Raw genomic sequence first — 23,484 nt, forward strand, 5'->3', positions numbered from 1 at the left:
GTTGGCCAGGCTGGTCTTGAACTCCTTACCTCAGGTGATCTGCCTGCCTCGGCCTCCCAAAGTGCTGGGATTACAGGTGTGAGCCACCGCGCCTGGCCTGGAATTCACTTTTTAAATGTTATATTCCAACCTTATATGTTCCTTATATCTTATATTCAAGGTGCAGTGCACTGTGAATCTTTTAGTTAAAAAAAATTGCAGGTGCTTTTATGTATAATTTGAATTATGCTAAATGAATTGTTTTTGTACTTAAGCATTGTAATCCAAAAGATAAGGGTAAAGTTTACATGCTTTTCAAAAATTTTTATTAAGAAATAGCAAATGAATGGTTTAGGATTTCAAATACTGATACCCTCCCAAGACATGAGCATTTGGGGAAGTCAAGCACCTAATACAACTCATTTAGCATGGGTGAAATTTGATTAAAGATGATAGAAAATTTTTTAAAAAAGAAAAAGGGCTGAGCACAGTGGCTCTGGGAGGCTGAGGCACGTGGATCACTTGAGGCCAGGAGTTTGAGACTAGCCTGGCTAACATTACAAAACCCCGCCTCTACTAAAAATACAAAAATTTAGCCAAGCATATTGGCACACACCTGCAATCCTAGCTACCTGGGAGGCTGAGGCATGAGAATCACTTGAACCCGGGAGGCAAAGGTTGCAGTGAGCAAGATGGCGCCACTGCACTCCAGCCTGGGCAACAGAGTGAGATTCTTTCTCCAAAAAAAAGAAAAAAGAGAGAAAGAAAGAGGCCATAAAACTATATATTATACGATTCCACTTATATGAAGTTTCTTGAGAAGGTAAATCTATACAGTCAGAAAGCAGACCAGCAGTTGCCTGGGTCTCAGGGTAGATCTACCAGCAGAGATCAAATGCAAACAGGGACAAGGGAACTTTTGGGGATGGTGGAAATACTTTAAAATTGAGTGGTGGTAACAGAACTATATACTTACATAAAATAAATGAATTTTCTAGAATTAAAATTATACCTCAATAAAGCATTTTTTTAAAATCTTGCAAAAATTCCCTTTCAGAATAAAGGGCATCCAAATTGAAAAAGAAAAAAAGTCAAATTATCCTTGTTTGCAGATGATATGTTCTTATATTTGGAAAAACCTAAAGGCTTCACCAAAAAACCTTTAGAATTGATCAACAAATTCAGTAACATTGCACGATACAAAATCAACCTACAAAATCAGGAGCACTTCTACATGCCAACAGTGAACAATCTGAAAAAAAATGTAAAAAGTAATCCCATTTACAATAGACACAAATAAAATTAAATACCTACGAATTTACTTAATTAGGGAAGTGAAAGATCTCTACAATGAAAACTGTGAAACACTGATGAAAGAAACTGAAGAGGACACGAAAAAGTTGAAAAATATTCCATGTACATGGATTGGAAAAATCAATTTTGTTAAAATGTCCATGCCACCCAAAGCAATCTACAGATTTAATGAAATCCTTACGAAAGTACCATGACATTCTGCACAGAAATAGAAAAAACAATCCTAAAATGTATATGAAACCACAAAAGACTGAGAATAGCCAAAGCTATCCTGAGCAAAAAGAACAAAATTGGAGGAATCATATTACCTGACCTCCAGTTATACTACAGAGTTATGGTAACCAAAACAGCATGGTACTGGCATAAAAACAGACACACAGACCAACAAAAGAGAAAAGAAAATGCAGAAACAAAACCATACATCTACAGTTAACTCATTTCAACAGAGGTGCCAAGAACATGCATGGGGTAAAAACAGTCTCTTCAATAAATAGTGCTGGAAAAACTGAATATCCATATGCAGAAGAAGGAAACTAGACTCCTATCTCTTGCCATATACAAAAATAAAGTCAAAATGGATTGAAGACTTAAATCTAAGACCTGAAACCATGAAACTATTACAAGAAAACATTGGAAAATTCTCCAGGACATTGGTCTGGACAAAAATTTCTTGAGTAATACCCCACAAGCACAGGCAACCAAAGCAAAAATGGACACATGGGATCACATCAAGTTAAAAAGCTTCTGCACAGCAATAGAAACAATCAACAAATCAAAGAGACAACCCACCGAATGGGAGATATTTGCAAACTACCCATCTGATAAAAAATTAATCAGAAAATATAAGGAGCTCAAACAACTCTATGGGAAAAAATCTAATAATCTAAATTTTTTAATGGGCAAAAGATCTGAATAGACATTTCTCAAAAGATAACATACAAATGGCAAACAGGCATATAAAAAGGTGCTCAAAATCATGGATCATCAGAGAAATGCAAATCAAAATGACAATGAGATATCATGTCACTCCAGTTAAAATGGCTTTTATCCAAATGATGGGCAATAACGAATGCTGGCGAGGATGTGGGGAAAAGGGAACCCCTGTACACTGTTGGTGGGAATGTAAATTATTACAACCATTATGGGGAACAGTTTGGAAGTTCCTTAAAAAACTAAAAATGGTACTATCATATGATTCAGCAATCCCACTGCTGGGTATATACCCAAAAGAAAGGGAATCAGTATATCAAAGAGATAGCTGCACTTCTGTGTTTGTTGCAGCACTGTTCACAACAGCCAAGATTTGGAAGCAACCTAAGTGTCTATCAACAGATAAATGGATAAAGAAAATGTGGGCCGGATGCAGTGGCTCACACCTGTAATCCCAGCACTTTGGGAGGCCGAGGTGGGCGGATCACCTGAAGTCGGGAGTTGGAGACCAGCCTAACCAACATGGAGAAACCCCGTCCCTACTAAGAATACAAAATTAGCCAGGCATGGTGGTGCATACCTTTAATCCCGGCTACTCGGGAGGCTGAGGCAGGAGAATCTCTTGAACCCAGGAGGCAGAGGTTGCAGTGAGCTGAGATCACGCCATTGCACTCCAGACTGTGCAACAAGAGCAAAACTCTGCCTCATTAAAAAAAGAAAAAAAAAATGTGGCCAGGTGCAGTAGCTATAGCCTGTAATACCAGCACTTTGTGAGGCCAAGGCGGGAGGATCACTTGAGCCAGGAGTTTGAGACCAGCCTGGGAAATACAGCAAAACCCTGTCTCTACAAAAAATACAAAAATTAGTCAGGCATAGTGGTGCACACCTGTAGTCCCAGCTACTCAGGAGGCTGAGGTGGGAGGATCACTTGAGCCTGAGAGGCAGAGGTTGCAGTGAACCAAGACTGCACCACTACACTCCAGCTTGAGCAACACAGCAAAACTCTGTCCCCCCAAAAAAGAAAATGCGGTACATATACACTATTCAGCCATAAAAAAAGAATGAGATCCTGTCATTTGCAACAACATGGATGGAACTGGAGGTCATTATGTTAAGCGAAATACGCCAGGCACAGAAAGACAAACTTCACATGTTCTCACTTATTTGCGGGAGCTGAAAATTAAAACAATTGAACTCATAGACACAGAGAGCAGAAGAATGGTTACCAGAGGCTGGGAAGGATAACAGGGGGGTTAAGGGGGAAGTGAGGATGGTTAACAAGTACAAAAAGTAGTTAGAAAGAATGAATAAGACCTAGTAGGGGCCAGGCACGGTGGCTCACACCTGTAATCACAGCACTTTGGGAGGCCAAGGCGGGCAGGTCGCTTGAGCCCAGGAATTCAAGAGCAATCTGGGCAACATAGTGGGATCCCATCTCTACAAAAAATACAAAAATTAGCCAGGCGGCCGGGCACGGTGGCTCACACCTGTAATCCCAGCACTTTGGGAGACTGAGGCGGGTGGATCACGAAGTCAGGAGATAGAGACCATCCTGGCGAACACGGTGAAACCCCGTCTCTACTAAAAATACAAAAAAATAGCCGGGCGTGGTGGCAGGCACCTGTAGTCTCAGCTACTCGGCGGGCTGAGGCAGCAGGATGGCGTGAATCCGGGAGGCAGAGCTTGCAGTGAGCCAAGATCATGCCACTGCACTCCAGCCTGGGAGACAGAGCGAGACTTCGTCTCAAAAAAAAAAAAAAAAAAAAAAAAATTAGCCAGGCATGGTGGTATGTAACTGTAGTCCCAGCTACTCGGGGACACCAATGTGGGAAGGATTGCTTGAGCCCAGGAGGTAGAAGCTGCGGTGAGCAGTGATCACAACACTGCACTCCAGTCTGGGCCACAGAGTAAGACCCTGTCTCAAATAAAAAAACAAAAACAAATAAACAAACAAAAAAGACCTAGTATTTGATAGCACAACAGGGTAATTATGGTCAATAATTTCATTGTACATTCAAAAATAACTAAAAGAGTATAATTGGGCCTGGCACAGTGACTCATGCCTGTAATCCCAGCACTTTGGGAGCTGAGGCAGGCGGATCACCTGAGATCGGGAGTTCGAGACCAGCCTGGCCAACATGGTGAAACCCTGTCTCTGCTAAAAATACAAAAATTAGCCAGGCGTGGTGGCGGGTGCCTGCAATACCAGCTACTTGGGAGGCTGAGACAAGAGAATCACTTGAACCTGGGAGGTAGAGGCTCCAGTGTGTCAGGCCACTGCACTCCAGCCTGGGCAATGGAGTGAGACTTTGTCTTAAAAAAAAAAAAAAAAAAGAATATAATTGGATTGTTTGCAACACAAAGGATAAATGCTTGAGGGGACGCATACCCATTTACCATGATGTGATTATTATGTACTGCATGCCTGTATCAAAGTATCTCATGTACCTCATAAATATATACACCTACTATGTACCCACAAAATTTCAAAACAAAAAAACTTTTCAATTCCCTTTCGGTATTACTTACTATCGAATTATTATTATTCCATTTGAGCATTTTAGATTAAGATCGCTCCTATTTCCAAGCAAGCGAGCAGACTGAACACATGCAATTATCTTTCTCCAGAATCCCACAAACATGAGAGAAATAGGATGAGATGGCAAGAACAAAAACGGGGTAAGAGATCATAAAACCAAAATTTTTGGAAGCAGGAATGCACAAACAAGAATGGTAACTGACTTAGCTGACTCAAGAAAACTGAACCTTAGCCAATAGTAGGGAAAGACAAGGAGCAACATTTTTACCACAGAACCTCCAAATGATTCAAGAGTCGGTAGCATCAGTGAGAGCAGAGATTGCACTAAAAAAGGAGGGATTGTTTGAAGAGCCCTTTAAGATGCAATTAGACTTACAGATCCCCTCGCAATTTCACATAGCTGGGCAATTGCCCGTCTCTCATCTGAGACTAGCAGTTTTTATTCCCTGCCAAGAGTAAAACAGGGGGTCTCTGGACTAGGGAAACACCAGAGACACTGAGGACTGGATATCATATTGTAAACAGGATTAAGTTGGCCTATAAACTGAGTATTAGCAAACTAGCTTTCTTCTCCCACTTAGTAACCAGAATGCTATTTATCAGGCTTATACTCACCCCATCCCAGTAGAAGAATCGTGGGAGAATCTAACCAGCCAAAAGGAACAGGTCTAAAGGTGGCAGGCGGCAAGACTTTCTTCAAAGAAATGGCCCAGTCATTTCAATGAACCTGATAGTCTTCAGTGCTACCCACGGGTTTTAAATAACTTTAAATAGGAGCAGACAACCACTGATCACTGAACAAATGAGTAAAGTTTCTAACATGAAAATGCTCTATGATTTCCATAAACTACAGCAAAGGCCATTTTTGAACTTCTTTTACTGCCGGGCGCAGCGGCTCACCAACGTGGAGAAACCCCATCTCTACCAAAAATACAAAAGTAGCCGGGCGTGGTGGCGCATGCCTGTAATCCCAGCTACTCGAGAAGGGTGAGGCAGGAGAATCGCTTGATCGTGGGAGGTGGAGGCTGCGGTGAGCTGAGATCGCGCCATTGCACTCCAGCCTGGGCAACAAGAGTGAAACTCCGTCTCAAAAAGAGAGAGAGAGAGAGAGAGAACATACAAACAAAAGAAACTTGGAAGAAACCAAGACTAAACAGGATAAAAACTTTTATTAATGTTACTATTATCCTCAGATAGATAAAAGAAGATATTTAATCCATGAAAAAAATAATTTTATGTTTTTAAAAAGAACAATTAGAACAGCCTGTGGAAATTAAAATATGATATTAAAATTTAAAACTCTGGCCAGGCGCGGTGGTTCAAGCCTGTAATCCCAGCACTTTGGGAGGCCGAGACGGGCAGATCACGAGGTCAGGAGATTGAGACCATCCTAGCTAACGCGGTGAAACCCCGTCTCTACTAAAAAAACACAAAAAACTAGCTGGGCGAGGTGGTGGGCGCCTGTAGTCCCAGCTACTCGGGAGGCTGAGGCAGGAGAATGACGTGAACCCAGGAGGCGGAGCTTGCAGTGAGCTGAGATCCCGCCACTGCACTCCAGCCTGGGTGACAGAGTGAGACTCTGTCTCAAAAAAAATAAATAAATAAATAAAATAAAATAAAATAAAATTTAAAACTCCAAAGAGTTGGAAAATTAAGATGAGAAAATTCTCCTGGAAAGTAGAACAAAAAGACAAAAATAGAAAATAAGAAAGGTTTACCCAAAAAATACTTAAAAATTAGGCAGGGCAGGTGCAGTAGCTCACGCCTGTAATCCCAGCACTTTGGGAGGCAAGGCAGGAGGATCACCTGAGGTCGGGAGTTCAAGACCAGCCTGACCAACATGGAGAAAGGAGAAACCCCGTCTCTACTGAAAATACAAAATTAGCCAGACAAGGAGGCACATACCTGTAATCCCAGCTACTTGGGTGGCTGAGGCAGAAGCATCGCTTGAACCCAGCAGGCGGAGGTTGTGGTGAGCTGAGATCATGCCATTGCACTCGAGCCTGGGCAACAAGAGCAAAACTTCGTCTCAGGAAAAAAAAAAAAAAAAAAAAAAAAATAGGCATAGTGGCACACACCTATAATCCTACCTACTTGGGAGGCTGGCATGTGAGGATCCCTTGAGCCGAGGAGATGGAGGCTGCAGTGAGCTATGATCTCACCACTGCACTCCAGCCTGGTTGACAGAGAAAGACCCTGTCTCTAAAAATAAATTTTAAAATTTTTTTAAAAAAGAAAAGAAGAGCCGGGCGCGGTGGCTCATGCCTGTAATCCCAGCACTTTGGGAGGCCGAGGCGGGCGGATCACAAGGTCAGGAGATCGAGACCACGGTGAAACCTCGTCTCTACTAAAAATACAAAAAATTAGCCGGGCGCGGTGGCGGGCGCCTGTAGTCCCAGCTACTCAGGAGGCTGAGGCAGGAGAATGGCGTGAACCCGGGAGGCGGAGCTTGCAGTGAGCCGAGATCGCGCCACTGCACTCCAGCCTGGGCGACAGAGCGAGACTCCGTCTCAAAAAAAAAAAAAAAAAAAGAAAAGAAAAGAAGGCCAGGCGCGGTGGCACACGCCTGTAATCAGCACTTTGGGAAGCTGAGGCGGGCAGATCACTTAAGACCAGGAGTTTGAGACCAGCCTGGCCAACGTGGTGAAACCCCGTCTCTATTAAAATTCAAAAATTAGCCAGGCGCGGTGGCAGGCTTCTGTAATCCCAGTTACTTGGGAGGCTGAGCCAGGAGAATGGCTTGAACCTGGGAGGCGGAGATTGCAGTAAGCCGAGACAGTGCCACTGCACTCCAGTCTAGGCTACTGAGCAAGACTCCGTCTCAAAACAAAAACAAAAACAAAAAATGTATAAAACTTAGCCAGGCATGGTGGTGGAGGCCTGTAGTCCCAGCTACTTGGGAGGCTGAGGCAGGAGAATCTCTTGAACCCGGGAGGTGGAGGTTGCAGTGAGCCAAGATCGTGCCACTACACTCTAGCCTGGGCAACAGAGTGAGACTCTGTCTCCAAGAAAAAAAAAGAAAGAAAGAAAAGAAAGAATACATTAGAGGAGACTCCATAAAATGTGATATCCAGACCTTAGGAATATTCACATGAGAGAATAGAGGAAATACATCATCAAACAATTCAAGAACATTGTTCAGAATTCAACGGCATGGTTTCCAAATTAAAAGACACATTGGAGGGTCCAGCACAATGCAAATTTGAGCTCAACAATGCCAATTATCATTAAATTTCAGAACACTAGAATAAGGAAATTTTGAATATGTTTTTAGAGAGGAAAGAATAGATCAAAACCAAGAAGCAGGCATCAGACTACTGGCAGCTAAAAGATGATGGAGCAACAGAGCAATGCCTCCAAGACTCTAAGGAAAAATTATGTCCAACCAATCAAGTGTGAGGGTAAAAACAAAGAAAATTTCAGACATCCAATGTCTTGAAATTTTTACTCTCCTCATACTTTTTATCTGGAAGCTATTGGATCATGTGTTCCACCAAATGAGCCAAAAATGAGAAGATGTGAAATCAGGAAAAAGAATACCCAACTCGAAAGAATGGGGAAGGGAAACCCCAGAATGGTGGTGAAAGATAAGAAGGCTCCAGAAGAGATATCACCAAAGAGATGAAATTGAATACACTAAGAGGAGATTTTCCACATACTATATTGTATTATGGAATTTCACTCTATGATTTCCATAAACTACAGCAAAGGCCATTTTTGAACTTCTACTGTACATGTTAACAGTAGGAATTTTTTTTAATAAATGAAAGAATGGAATACCTGAATTTGTACAGTACAGTATACACTTTGAAAAGGGCTTTAGGCCAGGCACGGTGGCTCATGCCTGTAATCCCAGCAATTTGGGAGGCCGAGGCAGGTGGCTCGCTTAAGGTCAGGAGTTCAAGACCAGCCTAGCCAACATGGTGAAACCCCGTCGCTACTAAAAATACAAAAATTAGCCGGGGGTGGTGGCAGGTGCCCATAATCCCAGCTATTTGGGGGGCTGAGGCAGGAGAATCGCTTGAACCCGGGAGGCGGAGGTTGCAATGAGCTGAGATCATACCACTGCACTCCAGCCTGGGCAACAGAGCAAGACTCCATCTCAAAAGAAAAAAAAAGGACTTTAAGGTAGATATAGAGGCTTCAGTATCCTGATGACTCTCATTCATTCTGTATGAACGATACTGGAGGACACTGATTCTCTCATCTACTTGAAGACCAAGAGCAGAATCACATTATGCTTTTAGAGGGGCACAGGGTGGCCTATTGTTAGGCAAATAGACTGCAGTCAGACTAAAACCAAATTCCATTTCATCATTTAGTATATGTGTAACTTGGTCAAGTGACTTAACCTCTCTAACCTTTGATTCCCTCACTTGAAAATAGGGTTATTAATTCACAGGGTTACTGTGAGGATGGAACTAATGCATGGGATTCCATATTATCGTTTCCTCGAGCTTTGGAATTCTAATTATAAATTCTAAACTCTGAGATTACGGGAAAAGCAGATGTGAGAAAGGAATTAAAAGCACCAACTGGAAGCCAGGATGTCTCTCAGGAGGGACTCGCTATCGTCTAGCTGCGCAGCGGTGGGCAATCGCTTAACTTGTCTAAGTCTCACTTTCCGCATCTGCACATTCTCCATCTGCCCTGCCCCTGTACTCACTGGGCCAGGGAACCTGGGGAGGCCTAAGCGGACTGGGAAGTTAGGCTTTCCCTCCACTTCATCAGTCGGCTGCCCCTGCGGAAACCCGCCCAGCACACCTCGCTCCTAAAGCCAGTTGCGGTAGTGGTGGTGGGTGGGGCTTTTTTTGGCCACCAGAGGGCAGCATTTCCCCCTGCCAACCATACACGTACCCCTAGCAACCGCAAACCCAGCTGCAACAGAACAAAAGACCGCAGTCCTTGGGCTTCCCTTCCATCTTAGGGCTCACGCTGCCCGAGTTGGGTTTCATTAGAGTAGCAGCTTTTCAAAGCTCGTCGGGCAGGAACGGCGGAGCGACGGAGCTCTCGCGAGATCGCCGCCGGAAGTGGGTGGTGGCGGGGACTCAGCGGTTCCCTCTCCGGAAGGCAAGCGCATCTCCCAAGCCGTTGCTACCGACAGCCGCAGGCGCTCCCTTCTGAGGAAGAGCCAGCACCGCTGCGGCCTCTCCAGCCCCGGGTTCGCGCTCTCGCCTCTCCTGCCTGCCCAGCTGCGCGGCGGAGCGGAGCGAGGCACCGCCTGCGAGTCTCCGGCAGCCCCCGACCCCTCCCTCGGCGCTGCGTGTAGGCCGCGCCCTCAGGCCCAGTCCGCGGCGGCCCCGGCGGGTGATGCCAAATACAGCCATGAAGAAAAAGGTGCTGCTGATGGGGAAGAGCGGGTCGGGGAAGACCAGCATGAGGTCGATTATCTTCGCCAATTATATTGCTCGCGACACCCGGCGCCTGGGGGCCACCATTGACGTGGAGCACTCCCACGTCCGATTCCTGGGGAACCTGGTGCTGAACCTGTGGGACTGTGGCGGTCAGGACACCTTCATGGAAAATTACTTCACCAGCCAGCGAGACAATATTTTCCGTAACGTGGAAGTTTTGATTTACGTGTTTGACGTGGAGAGCCGCGAACTGGAAAAGGACATGCATTATTACCAGTCGTGTCTGGAGGCCATCCTCCAGAACTCTCCCGACGCCAAAATCTTCTGCCTGGTGCACAAAATGGATCTGGTTCAGGAGGATCAGCGCGACCTGATTTTTAAAGAGCGAGAGGAAGACCTGAGGCGTCTGTCGCGCCCGCTGGAGTGTGCTTGTTTTCGAACGTCCATCTGGGATGAGACGCTCTACAAAGCCTGGTCCAGCATCGTCTACCAGCTGATTCCCAACGTTCAGCAGCTGGAGATGAACCTCAGGAATTTTGCCCAAATCATTGAGGCCGATGAAGTTCTGCTGTTCGAAAGAGCTACGTTCTTGGTTATTTCCCACTACCAGTGCAAAGAGCAGCGCGACGTCCACCGGTTTGAGAAGATCAGCAACATCATCAAACAGTTCAAGCTGAGCTGCAGTAAATTGGCCGCTTCCTTCCAGAGCATGGAAGTTAGGAATTCCAACTTCGCTGCTTTCATCGACATCTTCACTTCAAACACGTACGTGATGGTGGTCATGTCAGACCCGTCGATCCCTTCTGCGGCCACTCTGATCAACATTCGCAATGCCCGGAAACACTTTGAGAAGCTGGAGAGAGTGGATGGCCCCAAGCACAGTCTTCTTATGCGTTGAATATTGCCAAATGCTCTTTCTGAAAATGCTGAATTGCCTTTTTTTGTTTGCATCCTTTATTTTTAATATTCATAATGTCGTGTGCTTAAAAGTGGGCTTTGAAGTGTGTGCTGCTTACTCCTTTCATCTTTCTCCCCGGCTCCCCAGTCTTTAAACATTGGACGCTATTTACTCGGCTACCCAGTAGAGCTTCGAAGCTGGCCTTTCTGAGAAGTTGGTATGATGTAACACTAAAGTAGGTGGTTCGTGTGTGTTCTCATTACCTGGTTATAATAGATATGCACATCAAAGCCTTTACCAGTATCTCCTGTATTCCGTATCAGATTGCAAAGATGGAATGTTACTATTTTATCAGTAAGGTATTAAAATGCATTTATAAATTCTTCTTGGCTTCATTCCTGAATAAACGTGTTAGCAATTTAAAACATGGCCTTATTTGAAATAACTCGAAAGTGCTTAATATGTAAATCTAAAGATTCTGACTGCCCACAAGTATTGCTTGACTGGCAAATTTGATTCTGTGAGTTTAGCCCCCAGCATTTTAGTGATGTTTGGTAACAGCTGTAGAAGTGCTTATGCTATGGACTCAAGCTAGACCACTTGAGTTAGTATTCTGGTCCCTTCACTTACTAGCTCTGTGAACATGAGCAAGTACTTAATTTCACTACACTTGTTCCTTCATTGGTAAAATGTGGGTCAGAATACTACTTTATAGCCAGGTGTGGTGGCTCACACCTGTAATTCTAGCACTTTGGAAGGCTGAGTGGGAGGATCACCTGAGACCAGGAGTTCAAGACCGGCCTGGGCAACATAGTGAGACCCTGTCTCTACAAAAAAAAAATTTTTTTTCATTAACTAGGCATAGTGGTGGGTGCCTACAGTCCTAGCTACTTGGGAGGCTGAGAAAAGAGGATTGCTTGAGTCCAGGAGGTAGAGGTTGCAGTGAGGTATAATTGTGTCACTGCCCTCCAGCTTGGGTGACAAAGCAAGACCCTATCTCAAAAACAGCAAAAAAAAAAAAAACACTTGAAAGGATGTTTAAAAGGATTAAATTCAACATGGTATTTAGGAACGGTGCCGCGCGCATAGCGCGCATAGCGTCCTGTGTTAACTACCATTACCATCTACTGAGCCATTCTTCCCCAATTTACTGGATGTGAAACCTATTTGAATATTTGATCCCTTACTAAATGTCAGGTGTTCTTAAGCACGTGTGCATTTATCTTACTGAATCCTCACAACCTATGTGGTAGGTTACTTTGATCGCTATTTTAACAGATGAGCAAATTGCTATGACCTTATTAAGCTCATACAGCTAAACCCAGGCAATCTGACTACTGACTCTCCTCATCATTACACCCCATTACTTCCATTGAAAAGTTAACCGTAAGAGTCATAGCTTTTTATTTTGTTGTTGTTGTTGTTTCTTTGAGACGAGTCTCGCTCTTTTGCCCAGGCTGGAGTGCAATGGCGTGATCTCACTGCAACCTCCGCCTCCCAGGTTCAAGCCATTTTCGTGCCTCAGCCTCCCAAGTAGCTGGGACTACAGGCATGCACCACCACTCCCAGCTAATTTTTGGTATTTTTTAGTAGAGATGGGGGTTTCACCACGTTGGCCAGGCTGGTCTCGAACTACTAACCTCAAGTGATCCGCCCATCTCAGCCTCCCAAAGTGCTGAGATTACAGTCGTAAGCCACTGCACACGGCAATTTTTTTGTTCTTATAACTTGCACAGATCAGCACTGATGGGTCTTAGCTTTTTAAATGTGTATTATTCCTTCATATAATTCCGAATTTACATACTGAGTAAGCTGAAGCCCAGGAAGCTAAGTGACCTTCCTCAAGGAATAGGGTTTCACTCGTTTTGGGCAAGATCACTTTCCCATTTGCATTTCTCTGGAAATTGGATAATACTGAACCAGATTCTTGGATCACCTACTTTTAAGAAAGGATTTTGAGGTTCCTAATTTGGATTGGCAATGTGTAGTAAAATGGGCAAACAGATCTAAAATGTCCCATTCCAGTTCCAGCAATAGCTGCCTTATGAATTGTTTGAAAAGAAAGCTAAGTATTTTAGAGCCAAGAGACCTGTGATCAACTCTAAGCCTCTCATTTTACACCCGAGGTGCTATCTTTGTATGGACAGTATATATAAGTGATAGGGCTTTAGAATTTCTAAGGCTTTATAAAATTATTTAATATTTATTAAACCCTTTCTAGCAGCAGATGTGGATGACACTACTTATGAAGAGTAAGAAGCTATTCAGGTGTAATTTATAAAAATTACCTAATTAGGGCCATTGGCAATACATTAGTGTAAAGACTCCATATGAGAAAAGTGACAGTATAGATATTACTTTAAAAATTCATTTTAAAATACTACATACAGTAAATCTAGTAATTAAAATGGAAGTAACAAAACATGTTTACCTGAATCACTGAACCTCTCAAATGTGTTGATCAGGTTATTAATATACCTTTATATGTGATCATCTTAAGGTTTGCAGGGGCATAGTTCTTTTTGATATTATACAGGAAATTCCAGAGCCAGATAGTATAAAATATTTATTGAAAACAACAGTATTTAAAATATTTACAAAGACTCCCATAGAGGATTCTCAAATATTTTCAACTTAGGATGTGGACTTGCTATTCACAGTGCCTAAAGAAAAAGGTGATCTCTAGAGCAACTATGTATCTGCAACATAAAAGAAACATTTACTTCAATACTTCTACATTGAGGAAAACGTCATTAAACATATTTTAATTTTAGTACACTCACAGTAGGAAGATAATAGTCTGCTTTTACACAGATCTCCAGAATTCCTGTTTTTTCTTTAGATAAATTTGACTTCATAGTCAAGAGACTCATGGTAAAGAAAAGGTTTCAAAATACTCGTATTTTTGTTTTCAGTTCAATTTCCCCCAATTGTTAACTTCAGCTATTCTTTATTCCACTTGATGACATTGTTCATGTTTAGCAACATTATATGGTGGTTCTCTTTAAACATTTAAAATAACTAGAACATTTTAACATTATCTCAGGTTTCAAGCTGATGTAGAAGTTTATACACCTTTGTATCTTACAAACAGTGAACAAAACAGTACATTCTATATAATGTCCGATATGAATGTAATGAGAAATCCACTTACAGTAATGAATTAGCCCTCTTTACCATTTATTCCATGATATAGGAGGCAAACTAAACAATTCCAAAACTTAAACAATTGATAAAGATGACACATGGCCTTGGGGTATCTGTGTGTGAATACATACTCCCGACACACATTTACATAGGTGTGTATGTATGTATGTATGTATGTATATATTGCTATAACTAGAGAGACCACATGCAACCATAAAAAATATATAATAAAATCAATTAGTGGGACATAAAATGAATAAAAAGTTAAGATACCATAGGAGATTTCAGAGAAGGAATAGGCACATGGATATAAAAAGCGTGGATTAAGACTTCAAGGTGGAAGTGACATTTTTTCTGAGGCTTAAAAGAGAGCTGTAATTGTGGTAAACCAGTAGAGGAAGGCAAGGTATTCCTGCTTCAGAAAAATTGTAAACCAAGACCCCTAAAGACCCATGCTCACTGAAGCATTTCAGTAAAAAAAAAGGGAGATTACAGTGGAAGGGGGAATAGAAGAAATCTGCTACAGGGGAACTTACATGCCTTTAAATTTGAACTCTGTTTTAGAATTAACAATGAACCATTAGTGGAATTTTAGGCAAGGAAGTGACCCAATCAACACAGTTCTTAAGATCAAAAGGTAACTATGCAGGAGATATTGGATAGGGAAAAGGCTGCAGGCAAAAAGCCGCAATCACTTTGGTTTAGGAGAAGAAAGTGACAGATCTGAGATATTTTTTGTTTATGTTACTGGCATATGAAGAACAGGAAAGAATGCCAAAAACTTTCAGCCTATCACAGGTATAACTCAACAACGTGATTTTTACAAATCCAAAATGTCTACAGACATTCTACTCATTTGATTCTCAGTAATTAAGGGTTTCTCAGACTTGAGTGGCGAACTTGAGCTTCCCTATCGATAGTTAACAATCTCTACGTAACAACATACCTGCTTCTTAAAAGTACCACAGGGTTAAATGTGAATCTCTATTTCCTAGCGGCAGTTCTCAAACTCTTTCTTGAGCTTAAGAATTACTAGGGAAGCACATTTAAAATATAATTAAATGAAATAATACACATTAAGTGTCTAGCAATGGCCTTGGCACTTCTGCAGATGCTGATATGATAGCGTTACATGCTAAGATTTTCAGATACTGAGTTTTCTTAAAGCAGACTAAAGGTTTCCCCATAGACCTGCATAGTCCCTGATTTGTTTTATTAACTAATAAAAGAAAACAGCAACTTAGAAGATTTTTTTCTTCTCCTTTTCCATTGCAAAGAAGGTAGTTACATGTGCTTCATTTTGTCTTTTCTCACAAAAAGATGAGTCTTCACACTGGGACAGCACAAACAACTTAGAGAAAGGCAGTCCAAGATAAATGAAGAGAGATGAACTATTAAGCCATCTACTTCCATAAATTTCCCCTCCACCTTCTTTCCTTGCCAGTTTTTTGGGGGCTAGTGGACAAGATTTTGATGGTTGTGAGATGGGGACTACAAAGGGTATTGTAGGTACTATCACCCTTCCAGTGCCTGTTCCATTCCTCCTGGTTCACAGAGGGCAATAGTATGTGTTCACTTGGATGCTAGACCCAAGTCTTTTTCTAGGCAGGGCACCTGAAGGAGTGAGGCAGGAGACTACAAGTGTGACAAGTTATTTAACTCTAGGTTCAGTTTTCTCAAGTTATTGTGGGGCTATTCTGTAGGGACTGAGGAATTTTGATGGTTGTTCCTTGTTCCTTTCTCTCAACAGGGAGTACAAAATAACCCAACAACAATAAAACAGACTAATGAAAATTTTAATTTATATTTTTGTTAAAATATAAAAGTAGGATTAAGTTAAATTATCAAAGTCTAAATTAGACTAAATATAAATGTTATACAACCCACTGAATGGATTTATAGTTTGACAGTGTTCCTTACACGTGTCTACTCATCTTCTTCCATCTTTTTCCTTTTTTTAAATCATTCTGCCCCAGTCTTCACTTAATCATCACATGCACTTTATTCCACCAAACATCACTTCTCAGGATCATTCTACTTGAATAATCATTAAGCTTGTTTAGAGCTTTTCCAGTCTTAAAATTTGTCATCTTGACTACACATCCCAAGGTACTACTTTTCTCACTTTTTCTGGTCAGCCAGAATGTTCCATAAAGAAACAATAAAAGTTGTATAGTTCTCTACGATGAAAGATTAGTATATTCAATGGCTATTAACCACTTAGTGAACATACAACAAAAACTACTCATCCTTATATTCACTGACTGAAGTTATAACATAAGAAATTAGTTACACTACTACTTTGTCATTCACTTAATGCTTACAAGATTACTCAAGAAATCAAAATGGCTTCCCATTGCTTGACGTTTGTTTTCCAAATACTTCATATTTCAATCTCATATACCTACAAAGAGAAAAAATCCAAACATACTTTCCTTACCTAAAAATATTAAAGAAGGCTAAAAGGCATTTGGAATTTTTTTAAAACTTTGAAAAACAGTGTTACACTTCCAACATGTATTTAAGTTATAATTCAGTTTCTATCCCGTGGCATAGCTTCAATTTAAGTGCATCATAGTTATATTAAATAGGTATGTCTTCATCTTGTCAAGTCAGATGGTGGTTCTTTTGCATCAAGGCTCTTATTCAAAATGTCTTCTTCTGCAAATTGATTTTTAAAACAAAGTATAAGCAAACATTACAAAGAAAAATAAATAGAACAGATTCCAAGCAGTAGCAAATTTTAGTCGAGATAAAAAGTTCATAGTTTTGCAAATACTCAATTATGATAAAATTATCATTATTCTCACCAAAGTACTCTCTTTCTCCAGAGATCAATACATTCCTCCTAGAATACTTCTTTTTTTTTTTTTTTTTTTCTGTGACAGGGTCTTGCTCTGTCACCCAGGCTGGAGTGCAGTGGCGCGATGGCAGCTTACTCCAGCCTCAAACTCCCAGGCCTAAGTAATCCTCCCACCTCAGCCTCCTGCGTACCTCGGACCACAGGCATGTGCCAACATGCCCAGCTAATTTTTTAATTTTTTGTAGAGACATAGTCTCCCTGTGTTGCTGAGGCTGGTGTCGAACTCCTGGGTTCAAGTGATCCTCCCATCTAGGCCTCCCAAAGTGCTGGGATTGCAGGCGTGAGCCACTGTGCCCAGCCAAATACTTTTCAATATAGCAGTCAGTGTATAACTATTATGGGCAAATCAGAGTGATACGTAATGAATCTGTATCACCAGATCCTTATCTCTCCTAATGAGCTACAAGACCGATTTTTTTAACCTTTTATGAGGAAAACATTCAAACATACAAAACTGATGAGAACTATGATTAACTCAATGTATCCATCACCTAGCTTCAATAATTATTAATATTAACTGTTATGAACTGAATTAATACCCCGTTGAAGTTCTAACCCCAGTAACTCAGAATGTGACCTTATTTGGAAATATGGTCATTACAGATACAATTAGCTAAGTAAGATGAGGTCATACTGGAGTAGGGTGACCTCTTAAGTAGCTAATATGACTGTGTCCTTATAAGACACATACACACAAGGGAAGAATACCATGTGACAATGGAGGCAAAGATTAGAATTACACTGCCACAAGCCAAGGAATGCCTGGTGCTACCAGAGGCTAGAAGAGGCAAAGAAAGATCCTCTTCTAGTGGCTTCAGAGGGAACATGGCCCTGTCAACACCTTGATTTTGGACATCTAGCCTCTAGAACTTACTGTCTTCAAAGACAATAAATTTCTGCTGTTCCAAGCCACCCACTTTATGGTGCTTTGTTATGGCAGCCCTAGGAAACTAATACACTGACCTGGCTTCTTTTATTTCTACACCCCACTCCCAGATACTACACCATTACAGTGATGATATTTAAAATTGGGTTTCTCAAGTTTTTAAAAACCACCTTCCAGTGGGCAAGATTTTGATGACAACTACTTTTCAGTTATTTGTATTATAAAAGCAGTAAGTTTCAGGTTGGGGGGGCTTTTTTTCCCACCCCTGTCTCAAATCAATTGTAACTACATATACATAAACAGAGATTCTGAAAGGACCTTTACAGTGAGGGATCATTCCCCTCAACCTAAATGAAGGAAGGAGGAGCACATTAACAATAAAGGTCATGCAGCATCCATTGTGTACTGGTTTTATCAAAAGTTGAGAGAAAACTTCAACAGGTGAATATGCATAGGTCTAGTTAAACCTTACCTTTTAAATTAGGTAATTCTCCAAGACTACATGATATTGTGGTCCTCAATCTTTGTTCCACTGGAGAAAACTTAATTAGTGGTGAAAGAGACCGTTTTCTTTCACCGATGGACATGGGTAAAGATGTCTTTGTATGGTCAGTATGCAAATCACGGGTGTCCAAAAAGTTAAGCACATCATCTGTTTGTACATTTTGGGGAGTAGGGCTCAATTCTGGTTTGTGTCTTTCGGGTGTTTGGGAATTCGAGAGGTAAGATTCTTCCCCTTTCTTGGAAAGAGATTTCTTCAGAGCCTCGTATCTACTGCGAAGAGCCTGTATATTGAAGTCTGATTCTGGAGTAGTCTGTCTCCCTCCCACAACATTTTCTAGAAGAATGCCACCATGCATAGGACTATTTGGCTCCAGTTTAAAATTGGCCTCTGAACTACTGGAACTATTAAAACTTAGGTGACCAACTTCTTCCGGAAGAGTTTCGTGTAATATGCCAAAATCATTATCTTTAAAACTCTTAGAACTAATTCCACTTGATAGCTGAAAAGAGTTCCACAACATAGTTTTATTTGTGGAAGGTTTGTTACAAGAAACTTCTAAGTGGTCCAATATTTTCATAAACTCCTCTTCACTGCCACCCATCACATCTATCCTATTGCCAACAGCTGGGGAGAATGTCTCCATTTGGCTAGTTTCTGAAAGCTTGGTGAAGGCTAAACATTCCAAATCTTGCTTGCAAATTACTTTCTTATTTAACAAATCTGACTGACTTTGTGTTGGTGGTTCATCTATGTGACTGGTCAGCACAGGTTTCTGAGGCACACACTTGCAATCTGAAACAACTTTCTCTTCAGTCGAACGAGACTGGCCAAAATCTGACACAGTGGTTTCTAAGAGAAAATCATCCATGCTAAATTCTCTTTGACTGTGCAACACAGGTAATGATTCTGGCAATACTTCTCTATGTTCAGCATCCATTTGAGTTGGTTCTGCAGTTCTGTTTTCTTCCATTTCAATAGCTTTTCTCCATGAGCTCCTAATTTCAGTTACTACAATTAAAGGGGAGAAAAACACAATTTACTAACATTCCCAAACATAGAGCATGCAATGAATCATATTATTTCTAACACTGAAGATAAAGCTCGACTCAGTATGTGTTCCATAAATATACTGGTTGGATGACAAGGCTCCACAATGTAACCAATTCCAACATCAAAGAACCCCATCTCCAACTGATCACACACAAATAAACACATAGAAAGAGAGTTGTTCTTAAAATGTGCATCAATTTTTACGCAGCACATATGAATTACATGTATTAAAAAGACCTTTTCTTGTCCATCTAAGCCACAGTTTGGCAAACATTTTCTATAAGGACCAGATAGTAATATTTTAGGCTTTGCAGGTCATCCATTCTGTCAACTACTTAACTCTGCCATGATAGCATGAAAGTAGCCATAAACATTGTCAACAAATGAAAATGCTTATGTTCAACATAATTTTATATACAAAAACACACAAGGTGGGGCCAAATTTGGTTCATAGGCTATAGTTTGCTGACCTAGGCTGTGGCTCAGTCCAAACTGAATTATATCAGCAGCAGAACAGAAATTATTTAGTTACTCAACCAAGATGATGTGCCTACCTAAGGACACCAATATCAGAACTTTGCCTACACAAATTACAAGTTATAGCAAAAAAGGTATTGGGCAGTTTGACTCATTTGGGAGGGGTAAAGACCTCCGCACACATGGTTTATGGCTAATGCTTCTGGTTGATGACTGGCAGAACACAGCCTATGTACTCTATAAATACGTGGATCACAGGTCAGACCAGGAGGCAAGAGATTTTTTTTTTTAATGCTCAAATAAGATCTTTCTAGATAAAAGCAAAGTAAACAACAAAGACAAAATTGTATGTTATCAAAATTTTATATCTCTATATACTGAGTACACTAAAGGCACAAAATACTGCTAAAAGACTGTTATGTGAGAATGCCCACACTTAGTATGTCGAGTACAACAGCATAAATAAAGAACCATTGGCAACTAAGCTAAAAAGATCTGTCAGGTCATGGTTCTAACAGTGGTTATGTCAAAGAAACAAAAGAGAGTAACAGAAAGCATTATTAACTTACTCAAGTTTTCTGGAGTTCGGGGAATCTGATTCCTTGTTAAGAAGGGGTTAGAACCCAGAGAGTCAATTAGTTCCTCTAATTTTATTTCATTTCCTTCAGAGAGTTGTGGTGAATCAGATAAAACTGCTCTGGCAATCTAAAACAGAAAAGAAAAACTAAAGCAAAGATTACCAAGCCCATTGGTAAAGCAAAGATTACCAAGCCCATTGGTAGAATGCAACAAAACCCCTGATAAGGATAATAAGCACTTCACAGTCAGCAGCCCCTCCCATTGCAGACAACACAAAAAATAAACAACAAAGAAGTTCCCAAACAACTCTGTATAGACCATCTAGGTACAATCCTGTAAAATGAAACACTGAAGTATTTCCTCATCTTAAATGGATAGCCCATTATAAAGGAGAGAAGAGATAAGAACCTTTACACCGGGAAGATTTAGGGGCAGTTCCAATTCTGCAGTGACCTAAGCTGCTGTCCACCACAACTGTAAGCTTGCCAGCTCTGTATTCACTAAAATGACTAGTTTTAAAGGAAGCAGACTCTTCTCAATTATAATCAATTTGCACAGCAACACCTCTATTAAGAAACAGAATCATTCTGACAACATACCTCTTCACCAGAAACCTCATTATCAGATCTAAATTACTGAAAAAAGTATAGGTACATTCTAAAACAGAAACGTATCCAATATCAAAATAGTGCTCTCTATTAAGTATCAATAAAACTGAAAAAGAAAAAACATGCAAATTAAAAACTCTGCCCCCGACATCACTAAAAAATAAACTTCTGGAAGCCATAATTAAATTGGCCCAAGAGGCCGGGCATGGTGGCTCACGCCTGTAATCCCAGCACTTTGGGAGGCTGAGACAGGTGGATCACTTCAGGTCAGGAGTTCGAGACCAACCTGACCAACACGGAGAAACCCCATCTCTACTAAAAATACAAAAGGAGCTGGGCATGGTGGTGCATGCCTGTAATTCCAGCTACTTGGTAGGCTGCGGCAGGAGAATCGCTTGAACCCGGGAGGCGGAGGCTGTGGTGAGACGAGATGGCGCCATTGCACCCCAGCCTGGGCAACAAGTGCAAAACTCCGTCTTAAAAAAATAAAATAAATAAAATAAAAAATACAAATAAAATTGGCCCATAGAAAAAAAGGGCTTCTCCTTCAAGAAAACGGAGTGCTTCTGGGAATTCAAACACTAAATATCCCCTGTCATAAATACTCTTAAAGAAAATTAATTGGCCGGGCGCGGTGGCTCAAGCCTGTAATCCCAGCACTTTGGGAGGCCGAGGCGGGCGGATCACAAGGTCAGGAGATCGAGACCACAGTGAAACCCCGTCTCTACTAAAAATACAAAAAATTAGCCGGGCGCAGTGGCGGGCGCCTGTAGTCCCAGCTACTCAGGAGGCTGAGGCAGGAGAATGGCGGGAACCCGGGAGGCGGAGCTTGCAGTGAGCCGAGATCGCGCCACTGCACTCCAGCCTGGGCAACAGCGTGAGACTCCGTCTCAAAAAAAAAAAAAAAAAAAAAAAAAAAAAAAAAAAAGAAAATTAATTTTACTTTCAGAGCTTCATGAAATTTTAAGACTTTCCTCTTCTATCTGATCCCATTGCTAATATAAATTCTTTTAATCAGAAAATGTGTTTTTCCTTTCAAAATTAGGAAAGTAAAAAAGACTAACCATCTTTTCTTTAGTGTAGAGTCAATGAAGAGAAACAAAAGAACTTTAGAGATTTAAAAGTACTTAAGGACCATGAAACTAGACCTGTTACAAACAAGAAAAATGACTGACATCCAGTCAGGCATGGTGGCTCATGCCTGTAATCCCAGCACTTTGGGAGGCCAAAGCTAGAGGATCACTTAAGGCTACGGGTTTGAGACCAGCCCGGGCAAAAGAGTGAGTCTCCAACTCTACAAAAAATAAAAAACTTATTAGCCAGACAAAGTGGTGCACGCCTATAGTCATAGCTATTTGGAAGGCTGAGGTGGAAGGATCCCTTGAGCTCAGGAGTTTGGGGTTACAGTGAGCTATAATTGCAAAACTGCACTCCAGCTTGGGTGACAGAACAAGACCCTGTCTTAAAAGAAAAAAGAGAAATGTCTGACATTCAGTTCTCTTATTTGGACAATGCTCATTTAGTTTGATCGGGAATGCAATAAAGGAGGGAAGTCTAATACCTGAATTAATATCCACTAAACCAAATTTTTTTCAGTCTCTCAGGAATAAAAAGTAACACTAATTTTCTGGCTGCTTAACCAAATCCAAGCAATGCTAAAGCATGTTATGGGAAATGTATTAAAAATAACATTAACAAATAACTTCAGAATTTAACTTGCGTGAACTGAGTTCTGTAATGCTGACCAATGGTAGCACTGTGTGGTCACTTACCAGTGAAAAGCAGAATAGTGTTAAGGGATGGGGCTGGTTAGGAAAATCAAGTTCATTAACAACAATGCATCTAATCACTTTTGAAATATTTTAGATAGCAAAAAGAACAAAACCTACACTCAGTGATATGATACTGCAACGTGTTCTAATATTCAAAAAAAGAGGAAACTCAGCTAAGCAACAAACAACACTGACAAAGTATTTTAATAAAGTATAAACCCTGGGTACATTTATCTAACTATGTAATGGTTAATCTCCAAAATTTCTCAAATGTATCATTTGTATACTTTCAGGTAATGTTTAAAGAATGGGAAGTGGGTTCTGCACCACAGTTGTAATATTAACTAAAAAAGTTTATATTGAATCTATTCTCACTTTGGAGGAAAACGAATTTTGCTTTAACCATAATTTTTATTATCCTTAGCCTTCTTTATCCCATATTACCTCAGGTAATCAATAATTAACTGTATTTCGCTTAGGATCCCAACACCATTGAGAAAATACTTGTTTTTGATTTTGTTTTTTGAAACAGGGTCTCAGTCTGTCACTCAGGCTAGAGTGTAGGGATGCAAACACAGCTCAC

At 41.0% G+C, this 23,484-nt stretch overlaps 3 protein-coding genes across 6 annotated transcripts in view; 1 reads left to right on the plus strand and 2 right to left on the minus strand.

Annotated features, from left to right (window-relative positions):
* Positions 1-9,768, minus strand: part of LOC105489062 (stabilizer of axonemal microtubules 1) — a 120,338-nt gene extending 110,570 nt beyond the window's left edge. Inside the window, exon 1 of one of the 2 annotated variants that reach the window (XM_011753694.2) lies at positions 9,620-9,768. The gene's annotated coding sequence lies outside the window, so the exon portion shown is untranslated. Of the gene's footprint in view, positions 1-6,667; positions 6,746-9,619 lie in introns of those variants that run through there. The other variant, XM_071077842.1, reaches the window with a different exon arrangement.
* Positions 9,769-9,803: 35 nt separating this feature from the next.
* Positions 9,804-11,397, plus strand: LOC105489061 (Ras related GTP binding A). The gene has a single exon (XM_011753691.2). It carries the CDS (start codon positions 10,073-10,075, stop codon positions 11,012-11,014), a length of 942 nt encoding a protein of 313 aa, XP_011751993.1. The 5' UTR covers positions 9,804-10,072; the 3' UTR covers positions 11,015-11,397.
* A 2,170-nt stretch (positions 11,398-13,567) lies between these two features.
* LOC105489060 (HAUS augmin like complex subunit 6) overlaps positions 13,568-23,484 on the minus strand; it is a 51,091-nt gene continuing 41,174 nt past the window's right edge. Inside the window, exons 15-18 of one of the 3 annotated variants that reach the window (XR_011612625.1) lie at positions 20,512-20,647; positions 18,383-19,423; positions 16,602-16,822; positions 13,568-13,713 (exon numbers count right to left, since the gene is read on the minus strand). Coding sequence is in view for 2 of the 3 variants with exons in the window: in XM_071077840.1 (XP_070933941.1) it covers positions 16,761-16,822; positions 18,383-19,423; positions 20,512-20,647 (1,239 nt within the window). In the remaining variant the exon portion in view is untranslated. Of the gene's footprint in view, positions 16,823-18,382; positions 19,424-20,511; positions 20,648-23,484 lie in introns of all 3 variants that reach the window. The other 2 variants (XM_071077840.1, XM_011753689.3) reach the window with 2 other exon arrangements.

The sequence above is a fragment of the Macaca nemestrina genome, chromosome 14, assembly GCF_043159975.1.
Source record: "Macaca nemestrina isolate mMacNem1 chromosome 14, mMacNem.hap1, whole genome shotgun sequence".
NCBI classification, from domain to species: domain Eukaryota; kingdom Metazoa; phylum Chordata; class Mammalia; order Primates; family Cercopithecidae; genus Macaca; species Macaca nemestrina.

Coding starts and splice junctions, on each gene's coding strand:
- LOC105489061 (XM_011753691.2), top strand. CDS start 10,073: ATGCCAAATACAGCCATGAAGAAAAAGGTGCTGCTGATGGGGAAGAGC.